The sequence below is a fragment of the Anomalospiza imberbis genome, chromosome 16 (assembly GCF_031753505.1).
Source record: "Anomalospiza imberbis isolate Cuckoo-Finch-1a 21T00152 chromosome 16, ASM3175350v1, whole genome shotgun sequence".
Lineage (NCBI taxonomy): Eukaryota > Metazoa > Chordata > Aves > Passeriformes > Viduidae > Anomalospiza > Anomalospiza imberbis.
In genome coordinates, this window is record NC_089696.1 from 13147030 (window position 1) to 13169441 (window position 22412).

Sequence of the window (22412 nt, forward strand, 5' to 3'; positions counted from 1 at the left end):
CAGTTGTTAATCAGTTCCCACAAACGTGCAGATGTTGGGGAGGCAGGATGAGATCCCAACAGGGGAAAATTAGGGCAGCTCTTTTATTCCAGGGTGGTTGGTTGTGCTTTTCACCCACTGAGCATCTGGCCTCGAGAAGTAAACTAAACACAGTCAGGTCAGCTACAGCTCTGGTGGGAGAAATAAGGGCAAGAAATCAATGTTTTCCAAGTGGGAGAAGGGAAGAAAAAACATAGTCAAACTGTGAAGGAAAGAACTCATATTCTCCTGCTCCTGAAAAGAATATTATAAATAATGCAGTGTTGTATAAATACAGGCAGCCCTTTGCAGCTGGGAGCTTGTAATAACCCAGAGGTATCACTGTACCCATTTTGAAGATGAAAATCTTCCCACCACAGGATTTCGTGAACGAGACATCCTGCAAAATTGCCATAAGGTGCAGAAGAGCTTTTTTGAGGCCATTTGGCTCCAAAGTGTATCATCCTCCAGCTTCCAGCCCTTACTCTTCTCAGGATGTGTTTTCCCCACACGTTTTTGTGGCTAGGATTGGAGCACGGACATAAACATGGGAGTGGATGGGAAATCTGCCACGGTATTTGTAGCCTAAACAATACCAGAGAAAACAGATTGGCTTCCCGCCCTGCCCTGAACAGCACAAGCAGTGGCTTGACTGAATCAAGTAATCTGGGTTTTCATTACTGATCCTTTTCCTGCTATTTGTCTCTTTTGTTCCCTCTTTTCCCCTCTGCGTTTTTGCTCCAGGGTTATTTATTTTTCCCCTCGCTCCTTTTCTTTTCTGTTTTTTCTTTTGTAAGCCTGCCTCTTGTTTTTATTATTTTTCCTCTCCTCCTCTTGCCTCACTAATTATTTTCATTTTGAACCTGCATTTCCCACAAAATCAAAAGGAACTTAATGTGAACACATGTTTTTGTTGGGTTTTTGTTCACTTCCACTGTGCTCCAGGAGTTCTTTAGCTTTGCTGTCTTGTTTACGTAGAAATGCTGGGCACGTCCCTCCAAGCCAAGGCGGTGGGGCTGCTGACTTCCCAGCCTGGTAGAAACCTTCATTAAGTAGGCAACTGGCACGTTCATCACCATTTGTTAACGAGTTAGGATAATCCTAAATCAGACGAGGCTGATGTGTGAAGTCATTCTTCGAGGCTTTACAAGGCTAATTTGTCAGGAGCGCTGAAACCTGTGAAGTCTTGTGGAATCAGAGGATCAGCACCTGCCTGTGGAAGAACGAGGAAGCTGCTCACGGTTGCGTGACAAAAATGTGTTCAGAGGAAGAAGGGACCAACACCCACGGTGTCACTCAAAGGTAATTCCCTGCTTTGTGCAACTTCCAAGGGGTTCTGTGCACTCTTTATGCTGATGACACACACCCTAGAAAAGCAGCTGCAAGGACTTGCTCTTTACCCTGAGCCTCCTCAATCCGACTTTGTGCCCTTTGTTCACTTCACAGGTGGTGTAGATAAGGCTAAAAGGCAAGTTGGGAAAATGAGCCTGTGTAATATAGCCTGGGACCTCATGCCAAGAGTGACAAAATACCTAACAAACACAGGTGACCTCACCACAGCCCTGCCAGATTGGGAAGGATGAATATCCCACCTGTGGTAGGAGGAAATTGAGGCACAGGCCAGCTTTGCCTGTGGGACTAAGGCACACTCTGTATGGCTGCTATTGGTGTGCCCAGGTGGCCTTGTCTGCAATGTCCTCAGCACAGGGCAAAGAAAACACATCTTTCTTACAAAACAGCAGGATGAGTTATTTTTGGGTCTTTATAAATTGTCTGTTTTCCAGCACTATCATTCTTGCCCTACCAGGGGAACACAACTGACCTAATTAGAGTCTAATTCCAACAGTACAAGGCTCAACTTTTAAATACAAACTTTTTCAATCCTGAGTTTTTTCTTATGTATCTACAGGCACATCTGATTGGTATGAACCCCAGAGGTGGGGGGCAGGGGAGGAGCAGGGCAATGGGACTCATCAAAGAAGCTAATGGTGGGAAAATTGGGATAAACAAGGGTCAATTTTCAGCTGTATTTATGAGACTGACTTAATCTGCTGGGAGACTGTATCCTCTGGGATTAAACCTCACATAAGCTGATAGAAATTGGGAAATGTTTTATCCCCCACCATGTAGAGGACTGGCAGAGGAAGGATTCAGTATTTCAATCCTCTGTCCAGCAAAAAACATCCAGGGTGATCGATGAGGACACTTTCTTTGATCCATAGCTGTCTCCACACCACAGAAGAAATTAAAAGGTGAGAGAAAGATGCTTGTTTTCAATGAAGCCTATTTCACAAAGCCAGCAAGGGTTAATCCAACCAGCCAAATGCTTGGCTTTAGCTGCAATAGAGAAATCCTGTGAGGCTGAGTGATAAGCCTCCAGCCATACCTGCTTGGATTCTCAAGGACTGTGCCTGAACATGCTGGGGATGGCTCACATCCAGCAGCTGCTGATAGGGAGTCCACAATGCCAAATGACTCAAGAGCCAAACAGCTTCATCCCCGCCCTGAGTTCATATCCAGAATGTGTCCAGATAAAACATCCAGAACCCGGGCACTGGAGACAGAAACAATGGGCCAAACTCTGCCCTTGGGCAGCGATGTGGCTCTGAGCTGGGTCTGGCTGAACAGAGATCCTGACTCCAAAATAGATTGCAGAACACTGGATTGTTTCTAATGTGTGTCCTCGTGAGATAGGGTGGGTTTGGAGGGAAGGGGATGGTGGTAGAAAGGGCTGCATGTCATGCGTTTGGAGATTATAGTTTCAGGATCATGTCATGATTTTTGTCTTTTCTGGCTTGATTTCTGGTTTGGAAGCAGCTCAGCAGAAATTGAGGTCATTGCAAGTGGTGCAATACCACTTTCTGAAAAGCACTGGCTGCTTCATGCAGTGAGACTGAGCTACCAGCTGGGAGATCTGAAAAGCCAGAGTTGTTCTCTGGTACAATGTGAGACAGGCAAAGGAGAAGTTGTCCTTGGAGGAGCTGGTGTCCGAGCATGAGTGGGGAGTGCACACAGCACTGCCCCCTCTGTGCTTTCCAGAACTGGTTTTACACTTAAACACTGGCTGTGGCTTATGATTTTCTATCCTTGCTCAGAAATTATAGAGGAGTGAAAGGGAGATGGGTTTCAGCTGTCGACGCTTCAGGAGCATTCAGCAGCATTGCTGGATGAAAGGAACAATGTGGTCTTTTTGCTCTGCAGAGGTCTCAGAAATACCCAGGCATGAAGCACTGTGTGGTTTTAGGCTTGGTGAGAGGGAAGGCAGAAGCTGGTGCCAGCCCTTGGTCCTCCCCTGGCTGCTGGAGCTCTTTGAGGATGTCATACATCTGGTTCTTTCCCATTTAGTCCTTTCAAGAGGCTCATTTGAGAGCAAGGTTTGTAAGGAAGAGCTAGGAATAAACAGCTCATGATGGCGTTTGTGGGATGAGATGAAAACAAGGAGGGAATTGTTAAAGATGGGACAGTCAGTGAATAAAAGCCTGGTTATTAATGGGGTTGACATTTTGCTATGGCTGTTAGAAAGACTGTGTGACAACATGACTTTTCCTATAGCATGTGTAGGAAAGAAAAACCTTTGGGTCTGTAGCACAGCAGCTAACGAGACATTATCTTGCAAATAAGATAATAAGCATTATCTTGTTTGCAAAATAATGTCTCATTCTCTCTAACAGAGAGCCTGAGGTGCAGGGGAGCGTTTGTCTCCAGGGGATGGCCTTCCACCAGCGCTCTGCACTCATGCAGGACTTCTCTCCCCTTGGCCTCGTTCAGTCCTGCCAAGCAGACAGTAGTAAAATCGCCTCTCCTTCAGGAAGGACCCTTTAGTTAAAATTTTTGGGTTTTTTTCTCCGAGCTTTTAGAAACTGAAGTTCTGCATGAGTTTTAACATCATCCTCTGTGCCCCATCGGTTCAGTCGCTGCTCTTCCAGTTGGTCTAGGTTGCATTGTCCCATTTTTACTGGTGACTACGGCCAGTTATCACAGTTCATGTCTCCTTCTGTTTGTGTTAGCCATGGTGACCATCACCTTTTGAATCCACACAAATCTCAGGTCGTTGGCCACCTGTTCCCTCCCAGCTCCTAGGAGTGCAGCATGCTGGCACAGCAGAAGGAACACAAACACAGGAAGGGTACTCAGTGCATGAAAGCACTCTGCCATTGCAAAGAGGAGTGGTAGATACTGTGTGAGTTAATATTGAACTGGGATTTTTTCCAGGGTGTCACAGCAAGAGCAAACATGCCAGGAACCACCGGAGTGTGAGGGATCACGTGGTGGCCAGAGGACAAGCATGGGAGGGCAGGGCCATGGCTTCAGTGCTGCCCTGGACCATCACAGGCCACCTTGCTGTGGGGGAAGAGTCACACTCAGTTGCTCCTCCTCTCCCCAGGGCATGAGAATAAATAGTCTTTTAATAGCACTGTGCACATCCCAAGGGCTCCAGCAAGCCTTTTTAGAGCCCTTGGGATTTGTTATTAATGAGGAAAGCAGTGGCAGTGTGTTGGTGTCAGTAAGAAGGGCAATGTCAGAGAGGCTGAAGCCATGTGTGCTTATGACCCAGAGGAGGACATTCCTTTTGGACCACTCTGGGTCCTTCACAGGTACAGGTCTCTAACCCTGGAAACATCACAAGGGCTGTGAACCAACTCTGCCTTCTAATATAGAACCATGCCTGTAGACCAGCACATCAGAGGTCACTGGCACTGATGTGGCTCCTACCAACAGGGTTTAGCAGCTCTCTTGGAGATATCTCCTATTAATACGTTATTATCTGAAATGAGAGGGGCATGGGGAAGTGACAGTTTTGTGAAAGAGGTGAATTAGATTATGTCAACTTGCAGGCTGCTGCTGCTGTTATTTTTCACTTGTTTTAGCACATCTGCTGCACGAGGGCAGTGGGGAGCACTCATCACTCCCCCTTCCGTACCACAAGATGTTTTTGCTGGATCACCAGCCTTGGACAGACAAGAGTTGTGTAGCCCAAACAATAGGCAATTTTCTTCCCTTCTCTTAGACAAGGGGCTGGGATGCCACAGCAGCCCCTCACCTGCAGCCCTGTTGTGCAATTTGCTTGCCCACAATGCTAAACCCCTTTAAATGTTGCCAGAAAAATGATCTGGAGAGCCTTTCCCTCTGCTTTATTCCTCCTGGGTGCCATTTCAGTGATATTCATGTTAGAAAAATAGTCTCGGTAAGTACAGAGTATACCACCACATTTGGTCTAAAGGGCTGTGTAAGGATAAAAGCATCACTTTAATACATGCAATTTGTATAAAATTATCTGATAGTGAGTGTTCAGAATGGCCCCACCTGCAGCTCTGAGTCATGGCAGCAATTTTGACTGGAAGGTGGACATTTTATCAACTACGATTTTCTCAAATCGGGGGAGCTGGAGAGACATGGCACTTCAAGAGACCTGCAAAAAAAAAAAACCAAACCAAAAATCTAATTACTAATTTGCTTTGGACAAATTAGTAATTTCCTTGTATGCAAAGATGCTGCACAGTTTATTTACATATTTTGGGGGCTAGCTAACATTCTTGTTTTCCTCTGAAGTCTTTCCTTGCTTCAGTTTCTGTGTGAGGGAGGAGAAAATACTGAACCACAAACCCACTTCCTACTGAGAAATCACAACAACTGTTAAAAATTATTGGAAAATTAAAGGGTTTGTGTGAGGGAAGAAATGCAGCTAATCCCAGCCTGGGAGTTACTGCACTAGCACCTGGTTTCTCCTCCTGCCTTTCACTGCTGTTCTTTATGTCCTTCTGGTATGGGACCTGTCAAGGAGAAGAACCAGCTTTTGGATGCAAGAGAAAGGATAACTCCCCAAGTACAGTTGCTTCAAGGTGTCTTAACAGGGGCAGATCCCATAAAATGGAGAATAAAGCTCCTGTCACAGCATGCTGCTACAGCTCGGCTCTTCAGAGCAGCCTGGAGAAGCAGGAATCAGGGATGTGCCTTCATAAAATGGTTAATTGATTACTGCCAGCCAGTGATTATGTGAATCATTGAGCACATTGTGGCTGTGCAATGCTGGAGATGTCTGAGACACTGACCTACCAAAACTGGCAGTGCTGCTGCTCAGCTCTTCCTCGTAAGTGTGGAGGTCACTGTTGAACCTGCTGGCAGCTCAGCACAGCCTGCATGTTTGTTATGAGGCAAAAGAAATGTTTAGGCAGAGGCAAAATCCACGGCTGGCCCGCAGGCAGAGCCGCGTGAGATCTGACTGGCAGGTGATTGCAGAAGCACTTGGGTTTCCTTAAGGCTGAGCATGCCAAAGGCAGGGAGTAATGTCTGATGCAGGTGAGTGTGGTGTGGGGTCATTGTGGGTCTCCTGGTGTCTTCAGGGAACACAGAGAAGGGGATGGTGCTGACTGGGCAGAGGAAGAGATTTGTGGCCCTTCCCAGTGTGAGGGGGACAAGGGACACCACAGCCTGACCCATCCCCACACACACACACCAGCACGGGGTATTTGCATACGCTGGAGCTAAACTGGCCAGCCGCTCCACTGTGTCCCCCATAAACGAAATCCACTTCCCACTTCTCTGACAGAACGCAGGCAGAGCCCAGTGTCTGTGCCTGAGGGGGAAACTGAGCTGCCTAAAGCCAAATGTCACCGTCTTGTGCAACCTGAGTGCAGAGAGAACGCCCGGGGCAGAGGGGACGTGGGAATCCATCCCCAGGTGGGGAGGCTGGGGAGTGCTGGCGCTGTGCCCGCGGGCCGCCGGGCCCGCAGCACCTCCTGCCCTCACGGCCCTGCCCTGGTGGCTCCCGGGGGCTGGCGGGTCACCGACTCGGGCAGAAGCTCCACCGGCACAGGGGAGACTACAAGCTATGCTGTCACAGGATTGCATCCTTCAGAGGATCTGCCTTTCAGCTTGGGCAGGTGTCTGGTGCAGGTCTGTCTCCTCCAGCCCCTTCCCTCCTGGACCCTAAACAAGAGATACAGGGCATGACACATGGAGATGGGAGAGGAGGCACAAGGGAAGGTGCGTCTGCACGGACACCCCCGGAGCTGGGACAGACGGGACGCAGGAGCAGCTCCTTGTCCCTCCAGAGGCAGCACGAGGAGCTCGGGGCGCTGCCGCCCTTTCAGCAGTTTCCAGCCGCAGGGGAGCGAGGACCGACACCTCGGTCCCGGAGAGCCCTGCCCCCGGGGGACGCGCCCGGGGCCGGCCCCGAGGCACCGAGCGGGCGGGGAAGCGCCGCCTCCCTCACGTGAGGGCGGGCACGGGCCGGGGCACGGGAGCGGGCGGACAGCGGGCACTATGCAGCTCCTGCCCAGCCTCTCCCCCGTCACCTGGCTGCTCCTCGTCGCCTTCCTGTGCCTCGTGGCCCTGTAAGTAGAGGACGATCCCCTGGGGGACCGGGCAGAAGAGCCCGGTGCCGGTGGGGTTCGAGTGAATTAGCGCTGAAACCACCCGGGGCCCCCGCGCTGCCCTCAGGGCACAGCGAGGGCTGCTCCGAGCGCCTGCGGGGCCCCGCTGTCAGCGGGAAGGAGCGAGCTGGGCTCGGCGGGGAGGGAAATTAAAGGAAATCCTTGATTTTTTTTTTTTTTTTAAGCTTTTCCCAGGAAGGAACTTCCGGTTGTTTAAAGACAGCAGCGCCCGTGGCGTCCTTGGGTTGTGCCAGCTGGGAGCAGCGCAGGGTGATGCTGGAGCTGCTGCCAGCAGAACCTGCCCGATTAAGTGGTTCTGTTGGCAAAACTTCAGCTTATATGGCTCAGGGGAGCTGTAATGAGCTATACAGGCAAAAACTTAATTTTGCTGTGGTAATTTATGTCCCTGCCCTGCCGATGTAGCGCGGCCACCTGAGCATCGCAGGAGGTCTTTGCAAAGACAAACGCAAGGGCAGGCCTCAGCTTCAGAACTCAATCGCTCCGAGATCTCTCCTGGGTCACCTGAGCCACGTTTGCCTGAGCTGGGCAACTAAATGAGGTTCTGAGTAAAGCCCTGAGGTGCCCAGGTACACTGGTTTGCTTAGGCTGGGCTGCAGCTCCTTTCAGCCCTTGTCTTCCATCGAAACGTACCCTAAGTGATCCTGCATTCATTACCAAGGCGTCCTCAGCAGAGCTGCTGCTGGTCCATAATTTTAGCTTTCCCTGAGTGACAGAAACCAGTTATTTAAGCAGTTCCCTGTGCTCAGGAAGAAGTATCTTCTCTTTTCATTGTATAAATGCTTCTCTCATGCTCTTTGTTGGCAGCTATGGGATATGGCCCTACTGGACCTTCAAGAAGCTGGGCATTCCTGGCCCACGGCCTCTGCCATTTGTGGGAACTTTCCTGGAGTACCGGCATGTGAGTACCAGCAGCTGATGCTCTGTAGTGTCTTAGATCCTTCTCGTGGCAGGTGCTGTTTTCCCCATTCTTTGGGCATCTCTTTCCTTTGTCCTTGATTCAGTCAGATGAAAATTATGCTTTTAGGTAGCAAGCTCTTTGGACACATGGAGAACATAAAAGTTTAGGCTGACCTGAATGAGGTGTGCTGTATTTTAAAACTACTTTGTAATTTAATTTTTTTTGTTTCTCTCTGTGTTTCTACCTGCTCTTGAGCAACTGAAGTTCTGTTAGAAACAAAAATTAAAAAAAAGTATTGGAGAGATTCCTAAGACTGCTGTTTTCTGGGAACTGCATGTCCTTTGCCCTTTTTATCATCAACATGAAGAGGCTGAACGCTTCATCCAACCACTTACTTTTGGGCCAGCCTGAGACTAAGCCATACAAATACATTTTTAAATAAAACTCAAACATTATCAAGCTACCAAACCTCATCAAATAACAAGGCATTAGCTGACCACAGGTAACTGATTGCAAGTGCAGAATAAGTGTATTGGCTTCAGTAAAAAAGAGGTGTTTTACTTGAATTTGCTGGGTTCAGGTCCTTCATGTTGCCTCTTGCTAATGGTTTGGTGAACTTTATGTGTCTTGTAAGTTTCATTGTTGCATATAACATCAGTTAAAACCCGAATGAAAACAAAATAAAAATCTTTGTTCAGTGACTGCAGAGGAAGATCCAATGAAGACGAGACAGCAGCAGCTCTAACTTGTTGAGCTGAAGGTGAAAGGACACCCTGGGATCCAGTTCCGCCTCCTAACTCTGCTCACTAAAACTTTGTACCCTGTCATATCTTGTCTTCTTTACACTTTTAGATCAGGTTGGCTGGTGGAAGTTGAAAGTACCTTTTTATTTTTTCAATCTCTGCTCTCTTTTTTCTCTTCCATGCAAATGTCCCCTGAGCATCTACTTGATGCTTAAGAGGACCATGCACCTCCCAACCTCAACCTCTGCCACTTACAATGGGGCTGTGGGATGCACTGTGCTGCCAGCTGTGGCCTGCTTTGATCACTTTTCACTGGCAAATTGTTCATTTCTCCTTTCTTCTTTTCCAGGGAGTCCACAATTTTGATCAGAAATGCTTTGAAAAGTATGGAAAAATCTGGGGGTGAGTTTCTACACAACAAAACTACCACTTTGGGGTGCTCCACGGCCCCAGAATAGAATGGAAAAAGTTAAATTGATGTTACATTCCCTAGTACTGTAATTCCAGCTCTGACAGCCTGGGAGAATCAAGGTTTATCACTGGGAAAGTCTCCACCTAGCTCTCCAAGGCTTTTCTCCTGCTGGGATTTCAGTGTGCTGTGGGGCTAGGATGATGATGGCCAGTTTATGGGGTCATTTGTTTGCATAAGCTTTGGAAATCACCTTCACTGCTTGGTGTCAAACTGAGCCTCCTGCCTTTGAAGCTGCTCTTCTGTGTCTGGAGCAGACAGCGAGCTGCAGGCTGCCACGGTGTTTTTCATCTTGCTCCCTGCTTCTCCCAGAGCTGGAGCACAAGCTACCTTTTAACCTGCCTCCCTGCTCCCTGCACGGTCCTTGTTTTATGCAGGGGCCTCTTATCATGCTTCCACTGAGAACCTCTCAAACCAAAACAAAATTGCTCTGCAAAAAAAAATCCTAGGAGGCTTCATGAAACCTGGTGCATTTTTTCGAAAGATTAAATGTTTGCAAGCTTCTTGAAGATGGCAACTTCCCTCAGCTGTGGCCCAGGGCTCCCTGCCCTTTAGCCCACACCATGACTTTTAAGTTTTTCTGTCTCTGTTGATTGGAAAATGGAGGAGACAGATGAGGTTTTCACCTTTCAAATGCCTTGTAGGCCAGGCAGGAAATCTCTTTCCTCCACAGGTAGATTGTTTGGTGTGGATTTCTTGTCTCCAGCCATCAGTAGTGGAAACAACTCAGCCCAAGTGCAGGGGATCAACATTGTGGCAAAAAACTGCCTTTTATCTAAACCCACACAGCTTTGGCAACTCTTCAGTACCACAGACAATTGCTAGACGTGTTCATGCTGCCCATGTTTGTCACTGTTGTTCCCTTTCTCCTCTTTTACTACATAATAAACAAGTTTCATCCTCATCCTTGCAGCTGTTCTGTCAGAGGGCTCAAATGCTTTGTGCCATGGCTCTGGCCATGGACAGAGCAGGCTGCTTTTGCTCCAGCTCATCATGAAGGGTGGACTGACTGTGGGTTTCTATTGGCTTAGGTTTTATGATGGCAGGCAGCCTGTTCTGGCTGTTTTGGACCCCATCCTCATCAAAAACATCCTGGTGAAAGAGTGCTACAACATTTTTACTAATCGCCGGGTAGGTACCTAGTCCTGTGCTTTGCTTTTCAGTACAGAGCACGTGCAGCAAGAAAGAAGGAGTTTCTTCTTGGTTTCTGTTTTCCTCTGAGCCCTTCAGCAAGTACTTGCTCTCTGACGTGCCCCAGTTTATTGATGGTACCAATATCAAAACCCTGCTAGGGAGGTGTAGGGGCCACTCTGGCTGGGACATCAGCCTGGATGTGCCCTAGAGGCTGATGTCATTTATGACTCTTAGACTTTTGTTTCCATTTTTGTTGTTTGCTGATTGAGGTAGAGCTGACATGACTTCAGGGGCTGAGTCAACGCTCCATGGTAGGTTTTTCTTTGCTTTTCTGTCACATGGAAGGAGGCTGTATAGACCTTCACCTGTCTCCTGTTCCCCTGTACAGAACTTTCGTCTGAATGGGATCCTGGAGTCAGCTCTCAATGTGGCTGAAGATGAGCAGTGGAAAAGGATTCGTATAGTGCTGTCTCCAGCCTTCACCAGTGGGAAGCTGAAGGAGGTAAAGCACAGGCCACTGGTACTTCGCATCCATAGCTGGAGGAGAACTGAGCTGTTTCTGAGTGCAGACCTTCCCCTCAAATGGGGAAGTTGCCCTGTTTGCCAGGACCACATCCAAGAGCATCTGCATTGTTGGTGCCATTCAGCAATATAGTGTCTGGCTGCCATCCTAGGGAGGGAACCAGGAGAAGGAGGTGGGGGAGGAAACAGCACACGAGGCATTGCAAGATGAGGCTGTTGGTCCTATGGCCTATATGTTCATCCTGCTAAACACATCACTCACACCAGGTTTGTCCATTTTCCATGTGCCCAAGAGCCATGTTCATCCCGGCTGGAGTGAATGTTAAGCTGGAGTGGGAGCTGTGTGTGGATTTTTGAAGGAGAGCCTTGCTCAGTCCTAGTCAGATGAGCTCTCTGGACAGGTTGTTAAGATGAGAGAAAGCAGTGACTGAGGCCTGGAAATGAGACCTTCCCCTTGCTTGCCCTTCCTCCCCAAGCCAGATGTGGAAAGTGGCAGGTGGCAGATGACACTGTGGCCCAGCCTTGTTTGGTGGCAGGGAAAGAGTCAACAGTGCTTTCTGCTTTGGTTTGCATTTCAGATGTTCAATATCATTAATCACTATGGTGAAAAATTAGTGAAAAACATTGAGAAGAAAGTGGCTAATGACGAGTTTGTGACTGCGAAGGAGTGAGTAACTGTGTGGGGCTGACAGGAAAGGGTTTGTATTCAGTGTGGGGAAGGGGCTGTTCTGAAGAGCCTTTTCCACGCTGCAGCATGGCTCCCTTGCCAGCTATGGAAGCAAACTTCACGGCAGTCATGAGCATGGCATGTTCCTCAGCAGTGGGCTTGCTGTGCTCTGCTCTGCTCAAATGGGAGAGCTGTGCCCTTTCCCCATTTCATTTTACTGGGGATGCATTTTGAGGTAGGAAGCAATTCCCAAAGTTTTTCTAGAAGCTGCGCAAGATACTGTATTTTTGGATGTAATTTTTGCAATCTCTTTTACAGATGAAAATCAGAATATAGTTGTTGTTACCCTAGACTGCAGTTCATTGCTTTCCAACTACAGCTTAGGTTTTGAAGCTGAAAAAAGTTGGGGGAATGAATGCAACAGGGAAACTTCAAAAAAAAAATGATCCTGCAAGATCAGGACAGACCTACTATGTTAGGACTGTGCATTAAGAGAGATTCCTTCTCACAAGGATTGCTCCTAGATGGGTTCTTATTTACTGCTGTGGTTGGGTTCATCTCATTCACTCTCTCTTCTTCTCTACTCAGCATTTTTGGAGCTTACAGCATGGATGTGGTGACCAGCACTTCTTTCAGTGTCAATATTGACTCCATGAACAACCCCAATGACCCCTTTGTCACCAACATTAAGAAATTTCTTCAATTCAGTTTCCTGAGTCCTGTGTTCTTACTCTTAGGTATGACAAACCTCATCTCATACAGCCCTGAATCAATGTCAAAGGTGCTGCATTTTCTGGAAGCTCCCTTAGTAGCTCTGAGTCCTTTTTGCCATAGGGGAGATGCTCAACACTTTGCAGGATTAGATTTACGGTCTCAGATCTGCAGAAATATTTCCCCAAGGAAACCACAGCCAGGATTTTTACAGCCCATGTGGATCTTGGCAGCATCTTCCTATGAGGAGAGACCCTGTTTGCAGAGATGGTGGAGAGCTGCTCTATCACAGAGAGCTGCACTTAGTGTGGTATTGTGGTCATGAAGTAACATGTGGAGGAGGTTCTCAAGTGCTGTTGCATCCCAACCATGGTTAGGTAAAAAGAGATGGAAGCAATAAAAAGGGTCAGGGTCCAGATGTACTGCTCCTTTTTATGCTTTGGGCCAGTTTTGATTTTCTCAGGGCCCCTTTGATCTCAAGTGTGTTGGTCTCTTCTTTCCTTTTAGTGTTGTTCCCCTTTGTTATCCCTGTGCTGGAAAAGATGAAGGTGACTCTGTTACCCTCAGATGTCATGGACTTCTTCAAGAATGTCTTCACAAAAATGAAGAAGGAACGGGAGAAGGGCAGCAGCACGGTGAGTCCAAACTAGGTGGCCTCTTCTCTTCAGGATAAGTTCTGAGTGCAGGAGGAATCTGGTGACATCTTCAGAAGCTGTGGTGTGTCACCTGCTCTCCAAGCTCACCAAGCCCGAGAAAGGCCAGAACCACACTCTGGGGGTCCAAGTGGAGAAAGTATTTGTGTTCCTGAAGGGTCTGTAGTCCAGACCTCATCATGTACTGAAGCCATGAGCTGTGAGTGGAGCAGGTGTCTCAGCAAGGAACTTGTGCTGAACAAGGTTTGCCTCCTCTCCACCCACATCTTCTCTGCCTCTGTTTCTCCCCAGGACCGGGTGGATTTCCTGCAGCTCATGATTGAATCACAGAACTCAAATGATGGCTCCAAGTCTGCTGAGACCAACTTGGACAAAAGTATGTCTTGAGATGTGTCCTCCTCTCAGCAGAAAGCAGTAGTTTCTTATCCATTTAAAAGGGAAGTAGGGAGAGGATTTTAGTCATTAATCCCATGAAAGATTTGGGGTCTCGGTAGTGGGGCCATAATGATGTTTGTCACAGGTCAACCATATTTTTATTATATCTAATTTCCTGGGATAATTTCTGAGGTGTGTTTGTGCAGCAAAGAACAAAAAGAGTTATCTCCTTACCCACATTTCTTACTTTGTTGTCTCTGAAGTCCAGCAATGTTGGCTGTGTATCAAAAAGCACACAGAGCACATATGCTGTGTGTACCTTGCTCACCTGTGAGCTCATGTCTGTTCCCTATCCTAGGTAAAGTGTAAGAAGATAAAGGCTCAGCCAAGGCATAGTCCTGGTCTGTCAACTCAAGGCAGGATGCTTTTAAACTTTTGAGGTGCCAGGACAGGGTGTTTGTAGGACACACTGCACTGCATCGTGCACCCCTTTGTGGTACCAGAGGGTAAGCTGGATGTTTCCTTTACCAACCATTATGTAGCTAGGAGTAGCATTACCTAGACTGATGACTGGGATCCTGAATTCCCAAGGGTTAATTACTGTAATTTTCAGCTTCTTGTATGTGCTTCTATACCTTTTTTCAGCATTAAGTGATGAGGAGGTTCTGGCCCAGGCTCTTATCTTTGTCTTTGCTGGTTATGAGACCACCAGCTCCACCCTCAGCTACATAGCCTACAACCTGGCCACCCACCCTGACGTACAGCAGCAGCTCCAGGACGAGGTCGATGCACACCTGCCCAACAAGGTAAAGGAGGGTGAGAAGATGCTGGGCTTGTTCCCACCTGCCTGGCAAACCCAGGTTGGAAACAGAGTGGCAGAGGTGCTGGCACTGAGATTCCCCCTTCCCTGGAAGCACTGGGGGGCTGTAGGGGTGGCAGTTGCAGTGCTGTGTTCTCAGTCCTCCCATCCCTCTCCCAGGCCTCTCCCACGTACAACGCCATCATTCAGATGGAGTACTTGGATATGGTGGTGAACGAATCCATCCGGCTCTACCCTGCCGGGGGCCGGCTCGAGAGGGTCTGCAAGAAGACTGTGGAGCTCAGTGGAGTGACTATTCCAGAGGGAATGGTGGTCCTGATCCCAGCCTTCGTGCTGCACCGGGACCCGCAGTACTGGCCAGAGCCAGATGAGTTCAGGCCTGAGAGGTGAGTGCCACATGGGGGAATAGCTGCATGCTCAACCTCAGCCCTGGGAGTGGGAATGGCAGCAAAAGTGGGGAATGCATGATTATAACATTTAAATTAGGCATTTATCATTGTCTGACATCTAGTCCCAGCATTACCGTGAGGGGAGTTTTATGATCTACATCCATAAACTGTGCATGGAATTTAATTAACTGCATTGAAGGGAGCAACAGTGAGAGCAGCTCCCAGCAGCTGTAACACTGAGGGGTTTATGGCCAGATATCAAAGCAAGAGCCATTGGGTGACTGGCACAATGCCCTGCAAATCAGCAGTGGAAGGGAAAAGATGGGTAGGAAATAAAACTGGATTTTTAACTCAAATTCTGAAGCAATCTTTGCTTAGGAGCTCTGTCAGACCCTGCAAAATGATGCAATAGCCCAAGGCAGACCTGGGATACCATGAACCTGGTAATCTTTAGGTGGCCACCAAGACATTGATGCTTGGTCCAGAGAGAATAGGACCAGACATCTGTCCTTGCACCAAGAGCTGAAATACCCCTGGAAACTAATCCTGGTGTGGGAATGTGGTGACCTTTGAGACAAAACATGGCAGTGGTATCAGGCAGAAGCACCTGTGAAGCCTGTGGTCACCTTGTGTTGGATTCAGAAGGAAACACCCAAATACAAGTGCTCTGGCAATGGACCAGACTACACCAGTTGCTCCAGTGGCCACATCCTTTTTCCAGTTGCCAAACTTGGCATGGGTAGCTGGACAGGAGCTCTTTAGGGCTCACTTGCCTTGCTGGGAGTTCATCAGAGGAATGTGCTGGTGTCTCAGTAGCGAGATACTTCACTTCTGACTTAGCATAGCTGAGGTTTGTACCTCATGCACAGGGAATGAAAAGCTTTCTGACATGAAAACCAACTGATCACTGAGAAGTATTACTGAAAATGCTCTGTGGCAAATTTCTCTGTAAAGCTTATTGTTCTTCCCTGTTTTTCATGATGAGGAAAGGAATGGGGCTGGCATGTCTCAAAAGCAGTCCTGCCTTTAGTCACGCAGGGGGAGATCATCTTTGTGTTTGCTTGGTCCTTTGATCTACAGGGAAGCTGTGGAGCTGTAGACCTGTGTGGTTTAGGGTTTGAAATCTGGGTTCAGTTTTGGAGCTGAGAGAGAGTTCTGAGAAAAGAGCAGTTATGAAATCCATTAGTGTATTTCAGGTATTCCCAGGACACCCAATGCACCTGGATTTGCACAACCAAATCTGAGCATTGGGATGAAAGCAGAGGCATAACTTATCTATTGAGACAGAAATAAGGGACTTAGCTTCTAATATGCACAGAAACACAAAAAGCTTTTCCCTTCCCAGACCCCTCATTACTTCAGATTAGGAAGCTGACACATCCTGCGACAGAGTGGCTCTTGCTAACTTGTTGTTTGTTTTCTTTTGGGTTGGTTTGTTTGTTTTTGTTTGTTTGTTTGTTTTGTTATAATCAGGTTCAGTAAAGAGAACAAAGAGGGTATTGACCCCTACACCTTCCTGCCATTCGGGGCTGGCCCCAGGAACTGCATAGGGATGAGGTTTGCTCTCCTTGTTGTGAAAGTGGCTGTGGTTGTCCTGTTGCAGAACTTCTCATTCAGACCCTGCAAAGACACACCGGTGAGGATGTGTGGTGATGTGTCTCATTATCTGCCCCTTACTCCCTCTGAGATGTCCTACTGTTGGATGGGAATAACTGTTTAAATCTTCTCAGTTAATTATAAGGGGTTCACCACAAGTTACTTATGCTTTTTTTTAAATGCCTCTACAGAAGCATATTTAATGTTGGTGGGATGTTTTAGGCTGAAATCCCTGAAGGCCTGTGCCTATCTTTGGGTGCATCTAAATTGTGGGGTGCTCTCTCCCCCACAGTGCACTGTTGATCTGTTTGACCCAGCTTAGGAAGACCCTGCTCCAGAGAGCAGGAAGAGAATATCCCCCAGCCCATGCCAAAGCTGTGTTTTGCAACACGAACATAGCTATTCTTTGTGGGACATCCCAAGACACCAAAATTCATCTCTTATGACCCAGGGAAGTCTCTAAGTGTTAGCAATTTTCAAGCAAGCACAATATGGGTTAAGTTTGAATTGGTGACCCTCTCCCTCTTTGGGGCTATGCAGGATCCCACCAGGCTTTGGTTTTGCCCAGGATCCTAGTGAATGCTGCATACAGGTGGGATGGGCCTTGCAGGGTGGGAGTGTTTGACATGAAATAAATGCGGGAGCTGTTGGAAATGATGTGTCAGTCCAGCCCTGCTGAGAGCACGGCAGCTCCTGTGCCTCAGGCAGGCAGCACCACGGTGTTTCCAGCCTGACCCAGCTCCCTGCACTCACTGCTGCAAAGGCTGGACCATTATTACATTCTGTTTGTGAGGAGAGCTTGGGAAATCAGAGCAGAGAGGGCAACAATTCACTCAAAGGACGTTTGTTGTAAGAAGCAGAAAAGTCCTTATTAAATTATTACTTGGCACGGGTGCTCAGCTGGAATCTCTGCAGATTCAGATTGCAGCTCAACTGGTAACCTGGAGGTGAAAGACTGTAATAGTCCATTAACAATGCAGTGACCTATCCACCCTCCCCCAAGTCTAATGACATTTTTCTAGTCCTCTGCAATCCATAAAATTGATTCTTTTTATAACTGCCTTTAATTAAAAGGGGACAAGTTAAATATGTATTGTATTATTGGTGCCCATAGGTTTATGGGGCTCTTTCACCCCTTTTTTCTACAGAAGGTGTCATGTACATCAGAGTGGTAGGGAAAATTTCATGCTGGAACATCCCTTTGGAACACGTATATGGAAGCTGCAGCCTTCTCTCACTGCTCCACTGATGGCACATTGGGCTCCAAGCCATATTGCTTAAATTTCCTGAAACAAAGCTTACTGGGATATGGGGGGTAAATGTGGCCTGTTGGGCTGGGGGTGTGTCACCCTTATCCTGATGGGGATAGAGGGAGCTGGGATATGAGCAGCATCCATTGGTAGGGGAGACTTAAAACACACTTCCTTCCCTTGCAAGATGATTCCTCCAAAACCAGCTTTAAACGTTGTTTCTAAAGAGATTCCCAGCCTATCCCATGGAAACCTTTGATGCTGAGGATGCTTTTGCTTTGCTACTAGGTCTGAGCAGCAATTTTAGTTTTGCTCTTCCTGGAGAACTTATTGCTCTTCCATCTCCCATTATGATCTAGCTGCCCTTAGTACTGACACACTTGTGCATTAAACAAAATGGCACTGCTTGCCCTCATTTAGCTGCAGCACCCAGGGTGGGGTTTGGCTGCTCTTCCTTCCACTGCAGCCTGTTGATCAGTGCACCGAGCTCTTTGTACCACTCCACGTGAAAGCCAGAGCTCAACAACCAGTTTATCCAAGAGCTGAGGGCTGTTAAACACCTGCTGGTGGCTGCTTTGCATGAGCAAGAGTGATGGTCCTGTTGTAAGTACACCTGTGAGCTGGGAAATACATTGAAACCAAGTGGTAGCTGGGATGTGTGTGAGCTGTAGGGCTCCTGTTGTCTTGTCTGTCCTTTCTCCCAGCTGATGTGGCTGTTTCGTTGTTTTCCCCTCCTGCTCAAGATTCCACTGGTCCTGGACTCGAAAGGTTTCATGCAGCCAAAGAAGCCCATTGTCCTGAAGATGGTTCCCAGAGCCCAGGCTGACCTGAAGAAGTGAAGGAAGCAGGAACAGAGCAAGAGACTCTTATTTAGTGGTGCCTCCTCCAGCTCTTGAGAGGAGACCAGGTTAATGTGTGCACTGTAGGAATGTCAGGGGGGCAGCCCCCCCCCATTTCATGGGGGTTTGGCCCAGCACAATTACATGAGCATTATCCTAATGAACATGAGACCAGGTCCTGCTGTCCCCAGTCACAATAGGCATTTTTCAAGACCATTTGCACTCCAGTTATTTGGGCATTTTTTTCTCTCTCTGAAGAGGCACTTTTCTAAGCAATTTGATTCTAGACACTGTCAGTCTCTTCTGGCAGTGTAATTTAAATCAAGATGGGGAGAGCAAATTGCACATAGTTAAGTAATGCTGCCATTGCTCTTGTTCCCACTGCCTGCTGGGTGATTCTGTGTCTCCTGGTTTCATTCTCCTGAGAATGCAGAGTTGTCCAAGGGCATTTCCTCAGCTCTGTGCTATGACCCTGACAAATGTTAAAATGGTCACGTCCTTACAGTACTGAATGCCTGCAGCACATTTTCTGATGCTGATTTACTTAGATTTTGGTATGATTTTAGATGGCTTTTGTGTGATTCCAAGTGCAGATGGGTTAACTGGAAGAGCCCAGAGAGAAGCAGTTACCCCTGAGGACTGGAGATTTGCAGAGTGGGAGAGAAGTGTCCCACATGTGTTTCCTGATTGTTTGCTTACTTTATCGTGGGCATGCAGCCACCTGCCATGGGAGGGATTGTCAACACAGGCACCATCCATACTGTTATCATGACACCTTTTAGTCTGATTGATATTAGGCCACTGTAAGACCAACTTAACTAAATTAATAATTATGCAGGGTGCAGCATTGAGAGCCTTCAGATGTCCTGGGCAATCCTCTCTGGAAGAAAGGTGTCTTTGACTATTGAGAGATTCAAAATCTTGCCAAACTTTTAAATTTTTATACAGTCTAGAATTTCATATTATTCCTCCAAAAACTGCTTCAGGAATGCTAACTGCAATAAAAAGTTCACTTGCCTCTTCTGTGTCCAAGTGATGCCAGTCTCTGCTGCTGTGCTTTCTCCATACACAAGTGACTCCATCTGTCGATCTCATAAGCCTTTGGCCAGGTGATGAAAACTCTTTTTATCCTGGATGAATCCCTGTGGGTACAATAAATCCTAAGAGCTGCTCCTGGAGGTGCAGAGCTGAAGGTACAACAGGCCAAAAGGAACAGTTGAGCAGAGTCATTGAAGGTGTGAAGTGGTTCCTATTGCAAAGGGAATTTTATTCACTACATAGCTGTTTTTATATTTCTTTTATATTCTTTTTTATAGAGGTAGATAGATTATACATATATTATTCTATATTCTTTTCATACTTAGTTTCTATATTTTTTAGGAATTGAGTAGAAAACCTCAGAAGGGATATAATACCTTTCTGCAGCAAATTAAATTCCCCAGTGAAAGACACCCTTGACTGGAAGTGTAGGGGAGGAGTGAGGCTGCTTCTCTAGAGAGTCATCAATGAGCTGGGTGAGAGGGTTAGAAAATTCCCAGCAGCTCAGGCAGCCATGGCTTGCCCTTCTGCCCTTGTCACCTGCAGCACACCAATGTCCCAAAGTGACCATCCATCTTTGTTTTCAGCTGTTGCTGTCCTCTTTTCCAAAGTCAAGGCAGGGTGTTTATGACAGCACATGGACTAAATATACAGGCAGTCAGACCTCCTGGAGGACAAACAGCTGAAAAATGCCTGTACCATCACAGTGGTTCATGAAAAGGGGCATGGAAAATCCTCTGCCTTGAGAAGTGACCAAGAAGATGAGGATGACAAAGTCACCTGCAGTGTCACAGGGATGAATTAATGGCCTTGCTGGTGCAAAGGCCAGAACTTGCCTGGTGGCAAAGAGAAAAGGGTTTTGCCTCCTCACCCCATGCCCATGTTGGAATTAATCACTCACACAGAATTGTCAACACTATGGGAAAACATCCTTCAGGATAATCTCTCTCACAAAGCTGCTTAACATTTTGGAAATATACAGTTCACTTGGAGGTGTCAAAGGGTTTCAGCCCCTCTCATGTCTGTTCAAAGGCATCTTCATCTGCTGCACCCTGTGCCAAGGGAGTGGGGGAGCACAGCTGGGAATGCTGCTGTACCTGCAGAGAGATGGACACAGCACTGCCTCGTCCCCCAGCACCTGGTGGGGCTCTGCCAAGGGACAAAACTGTGGAGTTCTGTCACATCTCATCTTTGTTCTGCTGAGTTTTGTGCTTAAGAGCAGGAAGCACACATCTGTATGGATTGCCAAGTGTCCTAGAGGGAGGTTTGCCAACAGATTTGGCTTTGGGGAGTGGTTTGGGTGAGATCTTGCAGTGGGGAAATGCTTGGATGCTGAATTTTCCAGCAGGTTCAGTACCTGGGACATTGTTTCTTGGATTTTTTCCAGACTGAGCAGCTGTCTGGGAGATAACCCTTTCTGGTCTGATTTCCAGAGGTAACCACTCCCCCATATCCAGGGGAAATGGAGCTGTGCTCTTCCACAGCCCTGTGCCTCAGTTTACCTGCACCTATAATTTTTTAAAAAATTATTTACACCTAGGCAATAGTGAAATTTGATGTCTGTCCACCTTATGCTATGCTTTGATTCAGATTCCAGTGAGGTCCCAGAGTGAGCAAATAGGTTTCCTTTTGGAGGGTACTACAGCAGAAGTGCTTCAGGAGCTCCCCTAATATACTCCAGCTGCTGACAGCTTGAAGCAAGTCCTCCACTCCCCCTAAGAAACATCCAGGATGACTGTAGGGCCCCTCAGCATGAACTCCTCTGCTCTGCATATCCCCTCCTACAGCAAACAGGCATCCGCTCAGCACAGCTCCTTCTGGAAGGACAGTTCCCCACTCGACTGGCATCACTCCAATCTGATCCCACTCATTTCTACTTCAGTTACTTTGGCTCCTTCCAAGGGAGAGCACCCATTTGCACTTCACAGGGTGCTCCCTCTCTGAAGTGCTCTCACTGTGGGCTCCCCGTGTGCCCCGGTGCTCCCGGGGCCGGCACAGGGGGACTAATCATGCCTGCCACCATTTACAAGAAACCTGGAGCTCTCCTGCCCCTGACCCTGGCTTGCATAGAGCTTGTCTGTATTATTGCTGCTGGTGCTGTACTGTGCCCGCTGCTGAGGAGAGACAGGCCTCCAGACACCCGTATTGAATGCTCAATTCGGTTAAAATCGATGAGATAATCAGCCCACAGAGTCTGCCCAAAGGTCAGGAAGCAGTGATTTTTTCCTCCAGCAACTTTGGTCCTGAGCTCTTGTTTCAGTGTGAAGATTGCAAGCCAAAGCACTTCAGCAGGTAGGTTATCAAAGGGTTATGAGTGCTCGTAGTTAGCTGACAGGCTGATGTAACAAGGGCCTGACAAGGGCTCCTAAAACAGGCAGGTAAGTTTTGGCAGCGCTTTTTTCTCTAAAATGAGCAGAAGGTGGTGCAGGGCGTGCTGGTGTCCTGCAAGGCAAAATGCAAAGAGCCTTGAAGAGGAACCCACCAGTGTGGATGGCAGGAGAAGGGGGTGCTGTGGGAACGACCAGGTGGGGATAACCCTTTTTCTCCACCCCATTCCCCAGATTTCATCCCCCATCTTGTGTCTCCTCAGTCCCACGTGTGCCCACAGCAGCCATCACCAGAGCCAAAGGCCGCAGCAGGAGGAGGATCCATCTTACCCCTCTCATCACTCCAGCACACGTTCTCCAGCAGCTGGACACGCGACATACTGCGGGCTGGATTTGCAGAAACACTTTGATCTTTCATCTTTAAGCTCAGTGATTCAATCCCCCACAGAGCCAAGGTAAACGGCGGCAACGCCGCTTCGGCGGGCCCAAGGTTCCAAGTCAAACATCAGTCGTTTAACCACACTTTTAAAGCTTGTATCATTTGAATGTCATATGTCAAACTGATGCTA

The 22412-nt window shown here is 47.8% G+C and overlaps 1 protein-coding gene across 2 annotated transcripts; it reads left to right on the forward strand.

The window, feature by feature from the left end:
* The first annotated feature begins 732 nt into the window (after positions 1 to 732).
* On the forward strand, positions 733 to 19514 carry LOC137483763 (cytochrome P450 3A12-like). Of its 2 annotated transcripts, none has more exons than XM_068207132.1 (13): positions 733 to 1320; positions 8217 to 8310; positions 9403 to 9455; positions 10554 to 10653; positions 11045 to 11158; positions 11757 to 11845; positions 12434 to 12582; positions 13064 to 13191; positions 13501 to 13585; positions 14230 to 14390; positions 14564 to 14790; positions 16267 to 16429; positions 18383 to 19514. In XM_068207132.1, exons 1-13 carry the CDS (start codon positions 1274 to 1276, stop codon positions 18476 to 18478), a joined length of 1506 nt encoding a protein of 501 aa, XP_068063233.1. In that variant the 5' UTR covers positions 733 to 1273; the 3' UTR covers positions 18479 to 19514. The 2 variants fall into 2 exon arrangements, with proteins under 2 accessions (XP_068063233.1, XP_068063232.1); XM_068207131.1 differs by lacking the exon at positions 733 to 1320 and adding an exon at positions 7263 to 7352.
* The last annotated feature ends 2898 nt before the right edge of the window (positions 19515 to 22412 follow it).